General features: G+C 47.8%; 1 protein-coding gene across 1 annotated transcript in view; it reads left to right on the top strand.

Annotated features, from left to right (window-relative positions):
- Nucleotides 1-17,582, top strand: part of Zhx2 (zinc fingers and homeoboxes 2) — a 143,342-nt gene that overhangs the window by 120,959 nt on the left and 4,801 nt on the right. Inside the window, exon 3 of the mRNA XM_013032254.1 lies at nucleotides 13,750-16,473. Coding sequence (XP_012887708.1) covers nucleotides 13,974-16,469 — 2,496 coding nt within the window. The 5' untranslated portion in view covers nucleotides 13,750-13,973 and the 3' untranslated portion in view covers nucleotides 16,470-16,473. The remainder of the gene's footprint in view (nucleotides 1-13,749; nucleotides 16,474-17,582) is intronic.

The following is a 17,582-nucleotide window of genomic DNA, read 5'->3' as shown; positions in this document are numbered from 1 at the left end:
CCACTGGATAATTGTACAATTGTTATTTATCATTTATATGTCAGTAACTCTCTTTACAAAAGCTGAAGTCAACTACCCAGATGGCATATGGATGAAAATTTTGCTTTTTTAATTTTTTAAAGTTTTTTTTTATTTTATCTTAATTTTTTTTCCAGGACTGGGGATTGAACCCAGGACCTTCTGCAGGCTAGGCAAGCGCTCTCTAACTTGAATCCCACCCCAACCTGCTTGATCTTCTTAAGGTCTAAGTTACATGCAATAAAATTCATCCCTTTTTCATGTATAATTCTTTGAAGTCTGACATAGTCAGGTAGCTGAATAAAAAAAATCAAGATATAAAACTATTCTGTTGCTTCTTAAATGTCCTTGTACCCCATATAGTCAACCCTGACCCTCAACCTCTAGAAGCCCCTGGTTTTTCACTCCATGATGTCGCTTTTTCTCCAATGTCACAGAAGTGGAATCCTGCAGAGTGCTATACTTCCCTTCTATTTGACATTATGTGATCATTATATATTCTTCCAAAGTATTACTTTTTAATGACTGCCTGCCTCTCTCCACGCCACGGACCCTCCAGCTCACGAAGGCAGTATCTCTCTGGGAGAATAGAAATGAGAGGCGGGAGGTCATGCAGGAAAGAACAAGGGCAGGTTTGATCTGATTACCACTCATCACCCATGACAAGAGGTGCTGGCTCTTCTGTATTCAGCCGAGGTAGCTGAGCTCCATGGAGTCACAGAGGAGCACGGGACACAGTGTGACATGGACCTTTCATCCAGCCTTGAGTGAGCCAGTGGGTCTCTGGCCAACACATACCAGCTTCTGGACTTGTGGCACCAGATGCAGAGTTTCATCTTGGAGACAGAGACTGGAACGCTCTGTCCATAGGACCACTGTGAAAGACAACTCTCAAAGCTGATCACAGGGCCTGCTACTGAGATGTGTTCCTGGTTTTCTTCCTTCTCGCCCCTTTCAATGTCTTCCCCCCACCCCCAGCATCTGGGTCTCCCAGATCTTAAGCGTTCTCACACAAAAATGAAAAAAAAAAAAGTAAGCCAGAAATGCTAATTAATTGAGGGGATGGATATATGGAATGGCTTCTTGTAGGGGTGATTTCACAATGCATGGATATACCAAAACATCACGTTGTACAGCTTAAATATGCACCATTTTTGTCAATTATATCCACAGTGAAGCTGGGGGGAAAAAAAGAAAGGGATGAGTTGATGTTAATGGAAGCTGAAGAGAGACTGTCACCTAGTTGAAACTGGCCAGTGTATCCAAAGGGTCTGAAGAGAGAATTAAAGAGGGCCAAGGGTGGTAGCTTCCACCTACAGTCCCAGCTATTCAGGAGGCAGAGGGAGGAGGATTATAGTCTGAGTCAGCCTCAGTAAAGGTAGCATGAGTATCTGGGGAAAAAAAAAAAGTAAAAGCAAAATAGCTAAGGAACATGATTCAAATGGTCTAACGCCTGCCTAGCAAACACAAAGTCCTGAGTTCAAACCCTAGTACTGTCAAGAAAGGGAAAGAAAGAAGGAAAGGAAAAGAAAAAAAGGAAGGGAAGGAGGACTGAATGAAGTTCTCCCAAGTTAAGGCAGAACAAAAACAATTACTGGTGCCAGGTTAAGTTGGGAACAGGGGGCTTCTAGAACCTTCCACTGTAGATACAGACTATGTCCCCTCAGTATAAGACTGGAGCTGAGATCTGGGATAACACAGTGTTTTTCTACTAAAATGGCCAGAAGCTTGTCCCGCATTCATTTTCAGTGTTGAAATTTTAGAGCTATCTTCCCCACTGCTGCCCGACGTTTTCCTGTCCTTCCTTCTGGCTCCTTCGAATTCTCCCCGCAGAGCGGTCGCTATCCCAGAGTGTTGCTATGGAAAGATGGCAACAGCACTTGTGAATGTGTGAAGAAAAAAAGAAACAGAAAGGAAGAGGAAAAGAAAAGAAAATAGGACAGACAGGACTTCTTTTTGTTTTTTTTGTCTTACAAAACGAGAAGAAACATCTTTCCATCATGAAAGCTACGCACATGCCGAGTCAGCAGACATTAGGGCTGTATGGAGTTGGAGTCTTGGGCCATGGGAAATTTTCTACATGTTCGTGTGGAATTCTGAGGAGCTGTTGGACTTGCAGGTGGTGGCAAGAACCTTCCATGTTTGCCAAATGGATCTCATTTGGCAAAAATGAATCACAAATGGTGCCAGCGTCAAGAGATACCATTGAATAACTAGATCCCATTTTGTCTTCTTTGCAAGGCCTTCCTCCTGTAGTCTCCCCTTCCCCCTATTTCCTATGTCAGGCCACCTCAACTTTGACTCCCTTGGATTTCCTTCAGCAAGCCCAGCCTTGGAGCTTGGCTTAAATCTCAGCCCTTCCTTGTCCAGCTCTGGTCTTTGGGTATATTCCTCAATGTCTCCAAACTTCAGCTTCCACATCTGTGAAACACCTATCTTCAAGGGGCTGTCAAGTTGAAGTGATGTGTGGGGTGACCCGGCCTCTGTCATCCCACGGATGACAGAGCCAGCCAGGTGACCCCATCACCTGGTGTGGACCCCACCACAGCCTCAGCCCCTCCTCAGCATCCTTCTTGTCAGTCCCAAGTCCAGATGTTGAGCATCTTCTTTTGCTTCTGGTTGGTCTCCTGGATCTGTCTCTGTTCTAGTTAACTATTGCTACATAAGAAACTACATCAAAACGTTGACATAGTTATAATACATCTCCACTCCAGGAGGTCTGGAGCCTCTGCTGAAGTAGAGCAAGAACCGCTGGCTGAGCAACTGTCCCCACCCCAGCAGCTTGGGCTTCCGCATAGCATGGCAGCCAGTGGGTAGTCAGGCCTCTGACTCTCCCAAGGAGGCCTTGAGGGGTGGATTAATTCCCTGGAGCTGCCAAAATAAAGCCCACACCTTGAGTGGCTTGGAAGAAATGTATTTTCCAGAAGCCAGAGCAAGGTGCAAGCGACCATGCTCCCTCAGAAGCCCTGGACCTACGGTTTCCCAGCTTCTGGTTATCTCAGGCTGCCTAGGCTCACAGAGGGCCATCTTATCCCTGGGTTTCTTCATATCATATGCTTCTGTGCATCTGTCTCTGCCTCCATCTTTCTCCTTCTTACAAAGACATCAGTCATAGTAGACTAGGGCTCACACAAATAACTTCGTTTTAACTCGGTTACATCTATAAAGACCTTTTATTTTTGTCAAACACACTTAAACCATTAGGACTTCAGCACATAAAAAGTTTCTGAGCAAAGATGCACTAGAGCCAAAGTCTGACCTCATGCTACCTTACTTCTAGTCTCTCTCTCTCTGTGTCTCTTAAGAGTCATGACCCTGGCCTGAGTTAAGAGCTAGGGACCTTCTAAGATAAAAGAGTGCAATATACGTGTGCTCAGAAAAGATCCTTAGCATATATTTTATGGAAGGGAGGGAAGGAGTCGGAGAGGAATAAATAGACAAATTAGTGAATGAGACAAATGAAAAGCAAGTAACCAGTGGAGACAGCAGAGGATCCAACACACCCCATAGCTTTGGGGCCTGGTATTGGCCAGGTGTTGGCAGATCTCTTGGATGTGGTATCAGTGTGTTGAGGGTCTCAGAGTTACTTCTGTGGTTCCTTCTGCCGATACTGCAGGAGGACTAACCATCCTCTCCTCTTCCTTTGAAAGGACAACAGTTCATAGAGGAACTGCTGATGGATGGGAGGTGAAGAGCCACACAGCCTTGCTTTTGAGAATATTTGCCTCTCAAGGGAAACTGGTCTGCTTTGTTCACAGTATGTCCCCTGAATTAGAGGCTTGCCTGGAAATTGTCAAAATTATTTAGCAATGATCAAGGAGAGGTGAAAAGAGCCTACAAGAGTAGAAGGCCCAGGGAGAAGAGTGTAGAAAGTTTGCTAAGAGCCTTGGAATTGTGTTTGGGGAAATGGAGAGCTCAACTGATGCATTTGATGGATCTCAAAACAGTCATAATATTCAATCTACGTCTGTGAAAATGCAACTGGGAAACGTGAGGGGATGGGTGGGGGGTTGGGAGAGATGGGGGAAGAATGAGGGAAGGGGTGACCTTGATCAAGAGACATTGTACTCATAATCTGACTGTTGAATTGAATCCCCTTGGTATGACTACTTAAGATCTTTTTTTAAAATTTTAGTATAGAAATTATACACTGTCCTCATAAATTGACATGCTGAATGGAAACCCCTTTGTGCAACTACTTCAAGATCATTTTTAAGTGATATATATGTAAGTTATGCACAGGATATAGATATGAAACAGGGGCAGTGCAGGTTGTGACTGAGATGTCGAAGTGAACAGAGAAGGCCTGCCGGGCAGAAGGCACAAGACACACTGGAGCAGGAAAGCATCTGCTATAGTGTGTAGAGGTTGAGTGTTCCCGTGCTAGAATTTAATCCCAACAGGGAGGCAGAAAGAGTGTGGCAACTTAACCCGACTCGGGGTTTGGAGGTGGGGCCTTTGGAAAGGGATTAGACAAAATCATCAGAGTCCATGATGGAATCCTGGTAAAATGGAAGGGAGGGCAAGACTGGAAGAGACGCACATGCCTTCCCCTTCTCCTGCCATGCCATGCTTTATGACACCCGAGGATTCTGCCAGGGAGAAGCTCATCACCAAATGCACCCCCTAACCTCGGGTCTGCAGAGCTGTGAGCCAAAGTCAACCTCTTTTCTCTCTAAAGTAGCCTTGCTTGGGTAAATTTTCCTGATAGTAATGGAAAGCGGACTAGTGCACTCTGAGAGAAGGGAATGTCATTCAATCCCAGTAATCCAGCAAGGCACAATAATGGCTTGCATCTGTGTGGCACATCTGGAGTGTTATGACCCGATGATAGGATATGGATTCTTGCGGAGGGAGAGAAACAATCTCATGAGCCAAGCTAGCACACTCCGAGCACATCTGGCCCAGGATGACTTTGCGTCGCCAGCCTGAATGACAGGTTAAGACATGATCTAGAGAGAACAGCAGAGGCTAATACAGATGCCACTATACAAAAAGCCACAGGTGCTGCATGGTTCTTTAGAATTGACTAAGATTGTGTTCTACCAAAAGGTCAGCCGCAGGGCCCTGGCTTTGGTCCCTATTCCAGTCCAGCAGACCGGTTCAGCACTGTATCTATTACCTGTTCGTACAACAGGAAAGTACCCTGTTTATGCACATCATAAGCTACCATCAGAGAGCTGGTGTGGAGAAGGAGCTTGAGGTAGATCACAAGAAAACCTCGGGGTGGGGGTGGGGGCAGCGCAGGGGGGTGGGGCAGGGACAGAAGTTCTGGCACTTCCCACTCTGTGGGCCTCCTACAAGTGGATCCGTGCAAAAATGCTCTGTGGCCCGTAAGGCAGTCCAGACCTGAGGGATGGGTCTTCCATGGGCACTGTTCCTGGTGCAGTGATTGGGACAGAGGAATGAGGAGGGCTGAGCCCAAAGCAAGAAGCAGCCCATGCTTTCCTTAAAACTGCACAGAACTGTGACGAGGAGCCGGGCACCTGTGGCTCATGCTTGTAATCCTAGCTACTCAGAAGGCTGAGATCTGGAGGATCCAACAGCAATTTAAAAGTAGCCCAGGTAGACAACTCTAGAAAACTCCAGCTCCAGAACAATCAGCAAAAACTAGGGTTGGGGGTATGGCTCAAGTAATAGAACACCAGCCAAGCACGCAAGCCCAGTGAATGCAAGACCTTGAGCTTGAACCCTGGTACCAACAAAAGAGGGGAAGGAAGGAAATAAGGAAGGAAGAAGGGAAGGAGGGAGGGAGGGGGGAAGGAGGGAGGGAAAGAAAAAGGAAATATAAAGGAAGGTTTATGGAAAAGTAGGCATCCCCCTAAGGCTCTTTTCCAAATTAAAATTGGAAATAATACCTTTCTAGACTGAGCATGGCAGCACACAGCTACAGTTCCAGGTGGTTTCTGCTAGAGACTTTAGAAAGAACTATCCTCCAGCATCCTGGTGGCCACCTGCATTGCTTGGTGTTTCAGACCTTCTGTCTTCCCAGTGTACCAGGCCATGTCTGCGCCCATCATCCCATCCCTCCTTCCCCTATAGCTCCGTCTCCCTCTGCCCCTCTCAGGACTCTCTGATCACTCATGGGACCCATCTTGGGTCCAGCATGGTCTCTAGCATCTCAGTCACTCCTGAGAAGTCTTTTTCACCAGGTGTCATTCCCAGATCCCAGAGAGATTAGGACCTGGGTATCTCTGGGGACCACTCTTCAGCCACACATACGTTGGGTCCTCACCAAGTGACAGAGGAGCATATCTTCTGCGTGCAGTTTTGTCTTTGTGAAGGCTCTCTCTCAGAGAATAAGGGTAAAGGCTCAGCCTTCGTCTCCTAGATGAAACAAAGGTTCTTCCAGGTACAGATGAAAGAGCTCAAGAGAAAGCTGTAGGTTTGGGGTGCAGACAGTGGGCTAGAGGGGGCTGGGGTGGGGGGAAAGACATCTGACAGACAGAATGTCACAGCTGCTGCAAAGCTCTATTTGTCTCTGATACGTGCCTGGGGAACAGAGAAATCTCCCCGCTTCAGGAAGATGGAGTGTGTGTGGATTCCCCCCAAGGAGGGAAATGAAAAGGTTACACCAGAAATTGTCGATAGAACACATCCCTGTAGGCTCCCAGCCTCTAAATGTTTTGATAGCAGAATGTGATGGATTGTAAGTCAGAGTAGGCTCATCTTAAACATTTGATAGCACCTTATTTATTTATGTATGTGACACATAAAACCAGAATGGATTCCCTTTTCTTTCGTTCTCAGAGTGATTTTTTTCCCCTCCTCAGTATGGAAGCACATCACTCTTCTCCCAGCCCTGGCTTGCTATGCTTGGAGGGGTGTGGGAAGGGGTGGGGAGGTGCTTGTAGTCCGTGGTGGCTGCTTTGAGCCTTCCCATACAGAGAGAAAAAGAATGCTTTGCCTTGGAAAAGAATCAAGCACTAATGATATCAAACTAGGTCTTCATCTTTAATTGTGTTGTTTTCTTAAACAATCAAGACAGGGTTATTGCTGAGGAGCGAGAGAGAGAGAGAGAGAGAGAGAGAGAGAGAGAGAGAGATTTGTGGTCAGATTTGAGACAGATCTATGGTCTGAAATGTAGGCAGACATACACATGCACAATACCTTCCTTTGACTGTGGAGTCATGAGCTATCTTGATCTTGTTTTGGGGACCCAATCCTGGTCTCTGTTACTCTCTCACACTAATTTCTGCTTCCCATCATCAAAACAGAGCTGCTTACACTTCATCCACAGCATTGCTATGGTGTATTGAGCATTTTGTAAAGCCTTTTTTAAATACCAGGGATGTTGGACTGAGAAGGTGGCTTAGTGGTAGTATGCTTGCCTAGCGTGCAGGAAGTACTGGGTTCGATTCCTCAGTAATACATAAACAGAAAAAGCTGGAAGCAAGGGGCTGAGAAGGTGGCTCAGTGGTAGAGCACTTGCCTTGCATGCTTGAGGCCCTGGGTTCGATTCCTCAGCACCACATAAGTAAAAAGAAAAAAGCCGGAAGTGGTGCTGTGGCTCAAGTGGTAGAGCGCTAGCCTTGAGCTAAAGAGCTGAGGGACAGCACCCAGGCCCAGAGTTCAGGCCCCACAACTGGACCCCCCAAAAAAGCTAGAAGTGGCACAGTGGTTCAAGTGGTAGAGTGCTAGCCTTAAGCAAAAAGAAGCTCAGGGACAGTACTCAGGCCCTGAGTTCAAGCCCCAGGACTGGCAAAAGAAGGAAGGAAGGAAGGGAGGGAGGGAGGGAGGGAGGGAGGGAGGGAAGGGAAGAAGGCAAGGGAAAGGAAGGGAAGGGAAGGGAAAGGGAAAGGGAAGGGAAAGGCAAGGCAAGGCAAGGCAGGGCACAGCGTGTTGTGCTGGAGGCTGGTGGGGTCTAAAAGCTTCTCACAGCTCCTCCTCCAAACTCCTAGGCAGGTTTTGAAGACAGAGATGACGTGGTCGGATTCATGTTTACTCGATGCTCAGTCATGACACAGGCTCTCCGAGGGGTAGGTGGCAGCAAGCAATCTACAAAGTATTGGCATCTCTGAGGGACTGTTGTTCTCAGTTAGTGAGAATGCAGGGTGATCGCTAAGGGGTGAACTGTCACTCGTGTTCACATGAAGAGAGAGGAAATGATCTGCAATTACAGGGATGTAGCAAGGAGGCAGGAAAAGGCCCTAAGAGAGTGTTGCAAAGGGACACGCCACCCCGTGGACCACTGTGGCAGAAACAGGCTAAGAATGGCTCCTGGAAAGAAATGGTAATGGTGTAGAAATTGACCTGAAACTGATGGTCGGGATGCTTGGGTGGGATCCCACCTGACTGTTGAGATCCATGGCAAGTGATGGAGGGCCCCGTCAAACTGGCTTAAACAAGATTAGCCAATGGAAATAACCTCGAGTCTGCTGGACTCTGACATTAGGATTGTGAGGGATATTCCCAACTGGCCCTCTGTCTCTCCCATCTCAGTACTCAGCATGTCCTCTCTGGCAGTGACAGGACAGACAGGAGGACTTTAGGCCAATCCCCTCAAAACTCCAGAAAAGGAGAACTTAGTTTCTCCTGATAGTTCCAACAAAAGCTACCGAATGGAGTCCCCAGTGGACTCTACCACCCTACTTGGGCCCATCCCTTAACCTCTCGTGATTACTGAGCCTGGCATACTGATTGGTTGGGACCAAGTTACGTGCCCACTGCCAGGGCTCCACTTGTGCCAGAGTGAGTGAAGTCTTTAGTAAGAGAACAGAGACATCACACGGGCCAGGCCAAGAAATGTCATGAGACCATCTAGCTGGAGCAGAAGCATTGGGAGATAATTGGGCTAGAAGCGTGATTTAAGTGGTAGAACACCTGCCTCATGAGCCTTGAGTTCAAACCCAGAACCTCCAGAAAAGAACAAAATAACGGCAATGAGATAAGAACTAGGAGACATGGGACAGAATCAGAAAGGCCCAGTTCCCAATAAACTATAGGATGGAGGAAAAGGAGGAATCCAGGACTTCAACCTAAATGAGTAGATGCTGATGCTTTCATTTGGAATAAGGAATGGTACACAAAAGCCATTTTGGAGAGGCATTTAGCTGGGTTGGTTCTAGACATGTTAAAATTGAGGGACGCCGGAGCCCTGTGCACAGGTATCACAGAAGCATAAATGGTGCACCTGGCTCTGTCTTGCCCATTTTCCCTTCAGAGGAGGGACCTGGCAAAAGGCATTGTCCAGTGCAATGGGAATGACTGTCCATGTTGTAGTTGTTGATTATATTCCTTAGTTTTTATGGATCATCCTTGTGTAAAAAGATTTTATGCAGGTGGATGCCAGTGGCTCACACCTGTAACCTTAGCTACTCAGGAGGCTGAGATCTGAAGATTGTGGTTGAAAGGCAGCCCAGGCAGAAAAGTCCGCGAAACTTTTTTCCCCAATAAACTAACCAGAAAAAAAAACTGGAAGTGGTGATGTGGCCAAGTGGTAGAATGCTAGCCTTGAGCAAAAAGAGGCTCAGAGACAGCATCCAGGCTCTGAAGTGCAAAAAATAAAAAATTAGGGAGCCAGGTGCCAGTGGCTCATGCCTGTAATCCTAGCAACACATAAGGCTGAGATCTCAGAATCAAGGTTTAAAACTAACTTGGGCAGGAAAGATTGTGACTGTTATCTCTAATTAACCACCTAAAAACTGGAAGTGGAGCTGTGGCTCAAAGTAAGGGAGTAAGGTGTCCAGATGTTTGGTTTTACTGAGAAAACTGGGACCCAGAGAGAGGTGGTAACTGGTCTAAGGTGGCCCAGCCAATTAGGGGCAGGAAGAGCAGACTTGGAAACAGATCTGCAGTGTGCTCGTGCTGTCTTTGTCTCCTGTGGTTGTTCAGGTAGTGAGGAAGTTACAGGGGAGGAAAATTTCTCTGGGCCAGAATATCTCCATCTTCTGTTCTAAAACAGAACCTTTGTGGAAGTGGAGCTGTGTCTCCAGTGGTAGAGCACCAGCCTTGAGCAGTAAGGGAAAGCATCCAGGCTCTTAGTTCAAACCTCAGTACTCGCAGTGCACCCCCCTCCACCCTCTCATACACACAAAATGGCAAACAGAACTTCCATGACTGAGTATTTCTTCTCCCTATGTGTCTGTCTGTCTGTCTGTCTCTCTCTCTCTCTCTCTCTCTTTCTCTCTGACACATGGGCATGCACACCCACATACTTGTGGCTTAACAGAATGAAAGGCCTATCTTGTCAGGCACCAATAGCTCACACCTGTAACCCTAGCTACTCAAGAGGATTGCAGTTCAAAGTCAGTGTAGGCAGGAAAGTCTGTGCGACTGTTATCTCCAATTAACCACCAGAAAACTGGAAGGGGTACTGGGGCTCAAAGTAGTAGAGCGCTAGCCTTGAGCTTTAAAAAAAAAAAAAAAGCTAAGGGACAGCCTGGCCCTGGGTTCAAGCCCTACCACTAGCAAAAAAACAAATATTAGGGGACTGCAGGCATGGCTCAAGCAGTAGAGCACATGCCAAGTACTACTCAAAATTAATCAGCTTCAGGTGGACTGGTTTCTCCAGGCTTTGCCCAGGTACAGATTCTTCCAGCCTCCTACCTTGTTGCTGGTGGCTGCTAACTTGGAAGGGAGGGCTCTGGAGAGAAATAAAGGAGATAGAGGGATTGGTTTGGTGGATATCTGCAAAGGGGAGTTGGGAACTTTGGTCCAAAGAGTATCCTAAGGAGCATGAAGAGCAGAAGGAGAAAGAGCTAGGGCATAGAGCTGCACTTGCAGAGAGCAGAAGCTAGACAAGAAAACAGAGATTAAGAAAGAGTGGCTGAAAGAGCCAGAGCCTAGGAGGGCTTTTGAATATGGTGGCTTGCTCCAGGGTCAGCCAGGTGGGTTATTTCCAACAGCTAAAAGAAAGATGGCAGGGCTGGGAAAGTGGCTCAGTGGTAGAGCGCTTGCCTTGCATGCTCGAGGCCCTGGGTTCAATTCCTCAGCACCACATAAGCAAAAAGAAAAAAGCTGGAAGTGGCGCTGTGGCTCAAGTGGTAGAGTGCTAGCCTTGAGCTGAAGAGCTGAGGGACAGTGCTCAAGCCCAGCGTTCAGGCCCCATGACCGGACCCCCAAAAAAAAATAAATAAAAGAAAGATGGCAGCAGAGCAGTGAGCAGAATCCATAGAGGTGATAGAAGTGTGAGCAGCTGTCCTCACACACTTTCTTTGAGGAGTTGGATGAACTCATTTCCACAACAGGTGGTCTGGGTTGGGAGCTCAGAGCGCCTCTCATTCACAATTAGGCACGGAGGCAGCGCTGTATGCAAATGAGCTCACTGTCAGCTCAGCTGCCATTGGACGAGATACCAGTTTCCTGTTGGAGGAACACAACTACATGTGGAGGCAGTTGCCGAAATTCAGTCACTTAGTCAGCGTTGCTTCATTTTTTTCAACACTTTATTCGCAAAGCTTAGTCCGTACAAGGGAGAGTTGTTGTAACAACCCCATACTTACATACAATGGATAAAAGAAAACCATACAGACCAGGCACTGGTGGCTCATGCCCATATCCTAGCCACTCAGGAGGCTGAGATCTGAGGATCAAAGCCAGCCTGGGTAGAAAAGTTCAAGAAACTCTTATCTCCATTTAACCAGCAAAAAAGCCAGAACTGATGGCATGGCTCAAGTAGTAGAGCACAAGCTGTGAGGGGAAAAGCAAACAAAGAGTATGAGGTTACGATGCTCTATAGGACATGGACTCATTATCTCACTCATGTAACTGTAACCCCTTTGTTACAGTATCTTTACAATAAAAACTACATATTAAAAAAGAGTGTGAGGCAATAGCTAGGATATGGAAACAACCCAGATGCCCCACCACAGATGAACGGATCCAAAAATTGTGGTATCTATACACAATGGAATATTATGCAGCCATTAGAAATGACAAAATAATGGCATTTGCAGGGAAATGGATGGAGCTAAAAGGAATCATGTTGAGCGAGGTAAGCCAAGAGCAAAGAGACAAATGGTACATGGTCTCCCTGATAAGTGGATGCTAAATCCAAAATGTTAGGTGATACGACAAAATTAACAGGACTTAGGAAACAAAGAACTTCCACTCATCTGGTCGAACCACTACTAAATATCCCCATGCTGCTGATCACATGTATGGTGTATATGTGTACACCGTTATATGTTATAGACCGTGATAGACAATTTGCTCCAGGAAAGTTAGAATGAACTTGTGACTTAAATGAGCATCATTATTCCACAATACTGTGAAATTTGGGAAAGTATGTAATCACTTAATCACAACTAAAAAAAAAAAAAAAAAGAACCTCGGGGAAGGTAGGGAGGGAAGGGATGGTAGGGGGAAAACAATGGAGGAGGTAATAATGCCCGATAGGAAGTGTACTCATTACCTTACTCATGTAACTGTAACCCTCTGTATAGTATCTTTACAATAAAAAAATTTTTTAAAAAGAGTTTGAGGCCCCGAATCAAGCCCCATTATCAATTTTTTTTAAAAATCCAGCATCTAATTCATCCTCGCCTCACCCATTGACCACATCCTCCACCATATCTACCCATCAGAATTCCTCCCCACGGCTGAGACTCAGGTAATGTTATGATTTTAAAACACAAAAGAGCCATTCCCACTCCCAGAAAAACATCTGACCTTAGTGACCTGAGGCAGGATCTATTAACAGCTCTGCCAGAAGACCCTGCAAAGCTAAAAACCATCTTTTCTGGCTTTGATGTCTTTCTTGACAAGGTGCTTGCTTTGAAAGCTCCCAGACAGCCCTGTTATTTCCTCTGACAGCCTCTCACCACCATGAAAAGCCCTGAAATGAGAAGTTCTGTCCTGTCCCCCTTCTCCTGGAGCCTCAAGATGTGATTTCCCTGAGTGCCACACTTGAGGCCTCTGGGCTCCAGGCACTGATGTGGGGCTTTACAGGGCTCTCTGACTTCCTGCCTTCATGCTCCCCTCCCAGGCTGGAGACCCCCAGCAGCAGGCCTCTGCCAGCCCTGTCCCAGATGCCTTCCTACGGAGATAAAGAACAGGACATGCCCTGCAAGCTCCAGGCTCCACAGGGAGCTTGTCTGGCAGTCTGGCCTGCTTTTTCTTCCTCTCAGAGACCACAGGCCATCCGTAGAGACAGGATAGAAAATGACATCACCCGGACTCTGGAAGTGAGCATAGGAGAAAAAAGAACATGGGCGGCCAATGGGCGAGTGGCTGCTTTTGGTGTGGGTGTGGGCACGTGCATTTGTTCCCCCTTAGCTTTTCTTACTCAAGCGTGGCACTCTGCCACTCGATCCACAGCTCCACGTCCAGCTTTTTGGTGGCTAATTAGAGATAACAGTCTCAAAGACAACTGCCCTGGCTGGCTTCAAACTGCGATCCTCAGAGCTAGGAATCCAGGCCAGAGCCACCAATGCCCAGTGGCAAGACTTTTAATGGTAACGTTTTTTGGAGGTTAGGCAGGAAGTAGGGCCTCTGACGCAAAGACTTGGTCATACGTGTCAAGAAAACCATTTCTTTTTCTTTTCTGCACCTTTTCTTATCTAAACCTAAGGTGAAGCTCCTCCTCTCCCCCAAGTTGTTTCTACTTCCTGCCCGAGGTGGTTAGAGACGATCACCTTTCATGTTTATAAGGATCCACTTTGCTACATGAGTAGCAAACTGGCTCTGGGTGCCAGTTTGGGGTGAGGCTTAGAAATAAATCAAAAAGAACTGTGAGTTGCTTTTGAGTTGTGAAAAGACACGGAATCTCTCTTTGTGCTTGTCTCACAGATAAGATGCTACCTGGTGAGCATAGCGGTGGGCGCATTTACAATTGCTCGTGCTGAAAAGCGTTCTGAAAACGGTAAGAGGGGACTTCAGCATTCAAGGAAAGCCAAAGCCACCTGAGAGGGAGTAAAACCCAAAGCAAGCGTGCCATCTTATTTGTCCCAAGACTGCCACTGTGCTCCCCTCCCCCAGATTCCAAAACGAAGGCATTGTGGCACCCAGTCAACATGGCGAGCAAACGAAAATCTACAACTCCGTGCATGGTTCGGACGTCCCAAGTGGTAGAACAAGATGTGGCCGAGGAGGCAGACAGGGCCAAAGAGAAAGGCATGGGCATCCCCCCGTCTGACGGAGCCAAGGACAGGTGGGCAGCAGATCCTGAAAACTCTTCCAAAGAAAGTGAATTAATAGAGGTGAAACCCACAGGGGAAAACCCATCCAAAAAGCTCCAGGGGGGTTATGAGTGCAAATACTGCCCCTACTCCACCCAAAACCTGAACGAGTTCACAGAGCACGTGGACATGCAGCACCCCAACGTCATCCTCAACCCCCTGTACGTGTGCGCCGAGTGCAACTTCACCACCAAAAAGTACGACTCCTTGTCAGAGCACAACTCTAAGTTCCACCCCGGGGAGGCCAACTTCAAGTTAAAGTTAATCAAGCGCAATAATCAGACCGTCCTGGAGCAGTCCATCGAAGCCACCAATCACGTCGGGTCCATCACCACCGGTGGCCCCGGCAGTGGGGACAGCGATCCTGGGATCCCCGTGAGTAAAACCCCCATCATGAAGGCAGGAAAACCGAAAGCTGACACCAAGAAGGCCCCCAAAAAGCCTGAAGAGGCCATCCCCGAAAACCACATGGAAGGAACAGCCCGCCTGGTGACGGACACGGCGGAGATACTGTCGAGACTCGGGGGCGTAGAGCTCCTCCAAGACTCCTTGGGACACGTCATGCCTTCTGTACAGCTGCCACCAAATATCAACCTTGTCCCCAAGGTCCCCGTCCCGCTGAATACTACCAAATACAACTCCGCCCTGGACACAAATGCCACCATGATCAATTCCTTCAACAAGTTCCCTTACCCGACCCAGGCTGAGCTGTCCTGGCTGACGGCCGCCTCCAAGCACCCAGAGGAGCATATCCGAATCTGGTTCGCCACCCAGCGCCTGAAGCATGGCATCAGTTGGTCCCCGGAGGAGGTAGAGGAGGCCCGGAAGAAGATGTTTAACGGTACCATCCAATCCGTACCCCCCACGATCACTGTGCTTCCTGCCCAGCTGGCCCCCACCAAGGTGTCACAGCCCATCCTCCAGACAGCGCTCCCTTGCCAAATCCTTGGCCAGACCAGCCTTGTGCTGACTCAAGTGACCAGCGGGTCCACTACTGTCTCCTGCTCACCCATCACACTGGCTGTGGCTGGAGTGACCAACCACGGGCACAAGAGACCTCTGGTGACTCCCCAGGCTGCCCCCGAGCCCAAGAGGCCACACATCGCCCAGGTGCCAGAGCCTCCCCCCCCCAAGGTGGCCAACACCCCGCTCCCACCAGCCAGCGACCGCAAGAAGACCAAGTTGCAGATCGCACACCTCAAGGCCAGCTTCCTCCAGAGCCAGTTTCCTGACGATGCCGAGGTCTACCGGCTCATCGAGGTAACCGGCCTGGCCAGGAGTGAGATCAAGAAGTGGTTCAGCGACCACCGGTACCGGTGTCAGCGAGGCATTGTCCACATCACCAGCGAGTCCCTTGCCAAAGACCAGATGGCCATCTCCACCTCCCGACACGGCCGCACCTACCATGCCTACCCGGACTTTGCCCCCCAGAAGTTCAAAGAGAAAACACAAGGTCAGGTGAAAATCCTGGAAGACAGCTTTTTGAAAAGCTCCTTTCCTACTCAAGCAGAACTGGATCGGCTCAGAGTGGAGACCAAGCTGAGCAGGAGAGAGATCGACTCTTGGTTCTCAGAGAGACGGAAGCTTCGAGACAGCATGGAGCAGGCTGTCCTCGATTCCATGGGATCTAGCAAAAAAGGCCCGGATGTGGTCACTCCCAATGGTGCTCTGTCTCGACTTGACCAGCTCTCCGGTGCCCAGCTATCCAGTTCCCTGCCCAGTCCCTCACCAGCAATCACACAAAGTCAAGAACAGGTTCATCTCCTGAGAAGCACCTTCGCAAGAACACAGTGGCCGACTCCACAAGAGTACGACCAGCTGGCGGCCAAGACCGGCCTGGTCCGGACTGAGATCGTGCGCTGGTTCAAGGAGAACAGATGCTTGCTAAAGACTGGAGCCCTGAAGTGGATGGACCACTATCCACAGCCACACAGTTCCGACGAGTCCGGCTATGAGGCAGTCACCAGGAAAGTCACAAAACCCATCAGCGAGAGCCCAAAGAACGGGAGCGAGGTGATACCGCAGTACCACAGAGACCCCAAAATGCTCTGCGAGGAAAACTTGGAAAAGTCAGTCCCCAGAAGAAAAGCAGCCAGCGAGCAGGCCAAGGACAGCTTAGCGGCCAAGCCCTCGGAGGCCACCTCCAACGGGTCTGAGGGCAGTGACGAGAACGAGGAGTCCGGCATTGTGGACTTCGTAGAGGTGACCGTGGGAGAGGAGGACGCCACCTCAGACAAGTCAGATAGCTGGAGTCAGGCGGCAGGAGATGGCACCGCAGAAGGGGCCGACTCGGACTCGGACGGCGCTCCTGCAGAGGCTAGCCAGGCCTAGCCAGGTAAGCCCACCTGCGCACCCCCAAGTGCAAGGATGCTGCTTTCCTTTCTCTCCATTGACAAGGTGGTGCTTACATGATACATCCTCTCAAATTAATATTTACTAATTGACAAGAATGGTACATATCTATACATACATACATGTATGTATATATATATATGTGTGTGTGTGTGTGTGTATCACATATAGAAAGAGAGAGAGAGATCACCTACATAACAAATAGAATCTTGATGTGATCTGCAAATTGACTATCCTGACCTGTGCATTGGTGGCTCATACCTGAAGTCTTATACAGGAGATCTGAAGATTGCAGTTCAAAACCAGCCCAGATAAAAAATGTCTCTGAGACTCTTAGTTCTAATTAACCAGCAAAAGCCCAAAGCAAAGGTGTGGCTCAAGTGGTAGAATTCTAGCTTTGACAGAAATAGTTAAGAGACAGGGCTTAGACCCTGAGTTCAGGTCCCAATGCTAGCCACAAAAAAAAACAAACAAAAAAATAGACTATCCTTTATTTAAAACACTTGAGGGTAGAGGCATTTTCAGATTTCAGAATATTTACATATATGTGTAAACAAGATTTGGGAATATTTAGAGATATATATATGTATATAAACAAGACATGATACAGTATCTTGAGTCTAAGGCCTAAGTCTCAGCATGAACTGCATTTATATTTCATAAACACCTTATTCACACAGCCCAAAGGTTATTTTGTGCTATGTATTTTTGTTGCTTATTTATTTTGTGCCAGTATTAGACTTGAATTCTGCCTCTCACTCTCCCTCAGCATTTTCAAATTAAAAAAAATGTATTAATCTTACATAGTTGCACAAAGGGGTTTCAATTCACCATGTGAATTTATGAGTACAATACATCCTGATCGATCTCACCCCTTCTATCATTCCCCCTCCTAGCTCACCTTTTTTACTCACAGCTGGTATTTTACCACCTGAGCCATGCCTCCCATCCTTGCGGTTTCTGTTTTACTTGTGCTTGAACCAGAGTTCCATCGTGTAGAATTTGGGGCTCCTATGGGAGCTGAAGACATTTTTTATTTTGGCAGCATTTTGGATTGTGGTACTTTACATGAGGAGCCACAGCCCGTGCTTG

This window comes from Dipodomys ordii, unplaced genomic scaffold (genome assembly GCF_000151885.1).
Source record: "Dipodomys ordii isolate 6190 unplaced genomic scaffold, Dord_2.0 Scaffold151, whole genome shotgun sequence".
In the NCBI taxonomy this organism is placed as follows: Eukaryota; Metazoa; Chordata; class Mammalia; order Rodentia; family Heteromyidae; genus Dipodomys; species Dipodomys ordii.
This window is presented reverse-complemented; position numbering and strand designations above follow the sequence as displayed.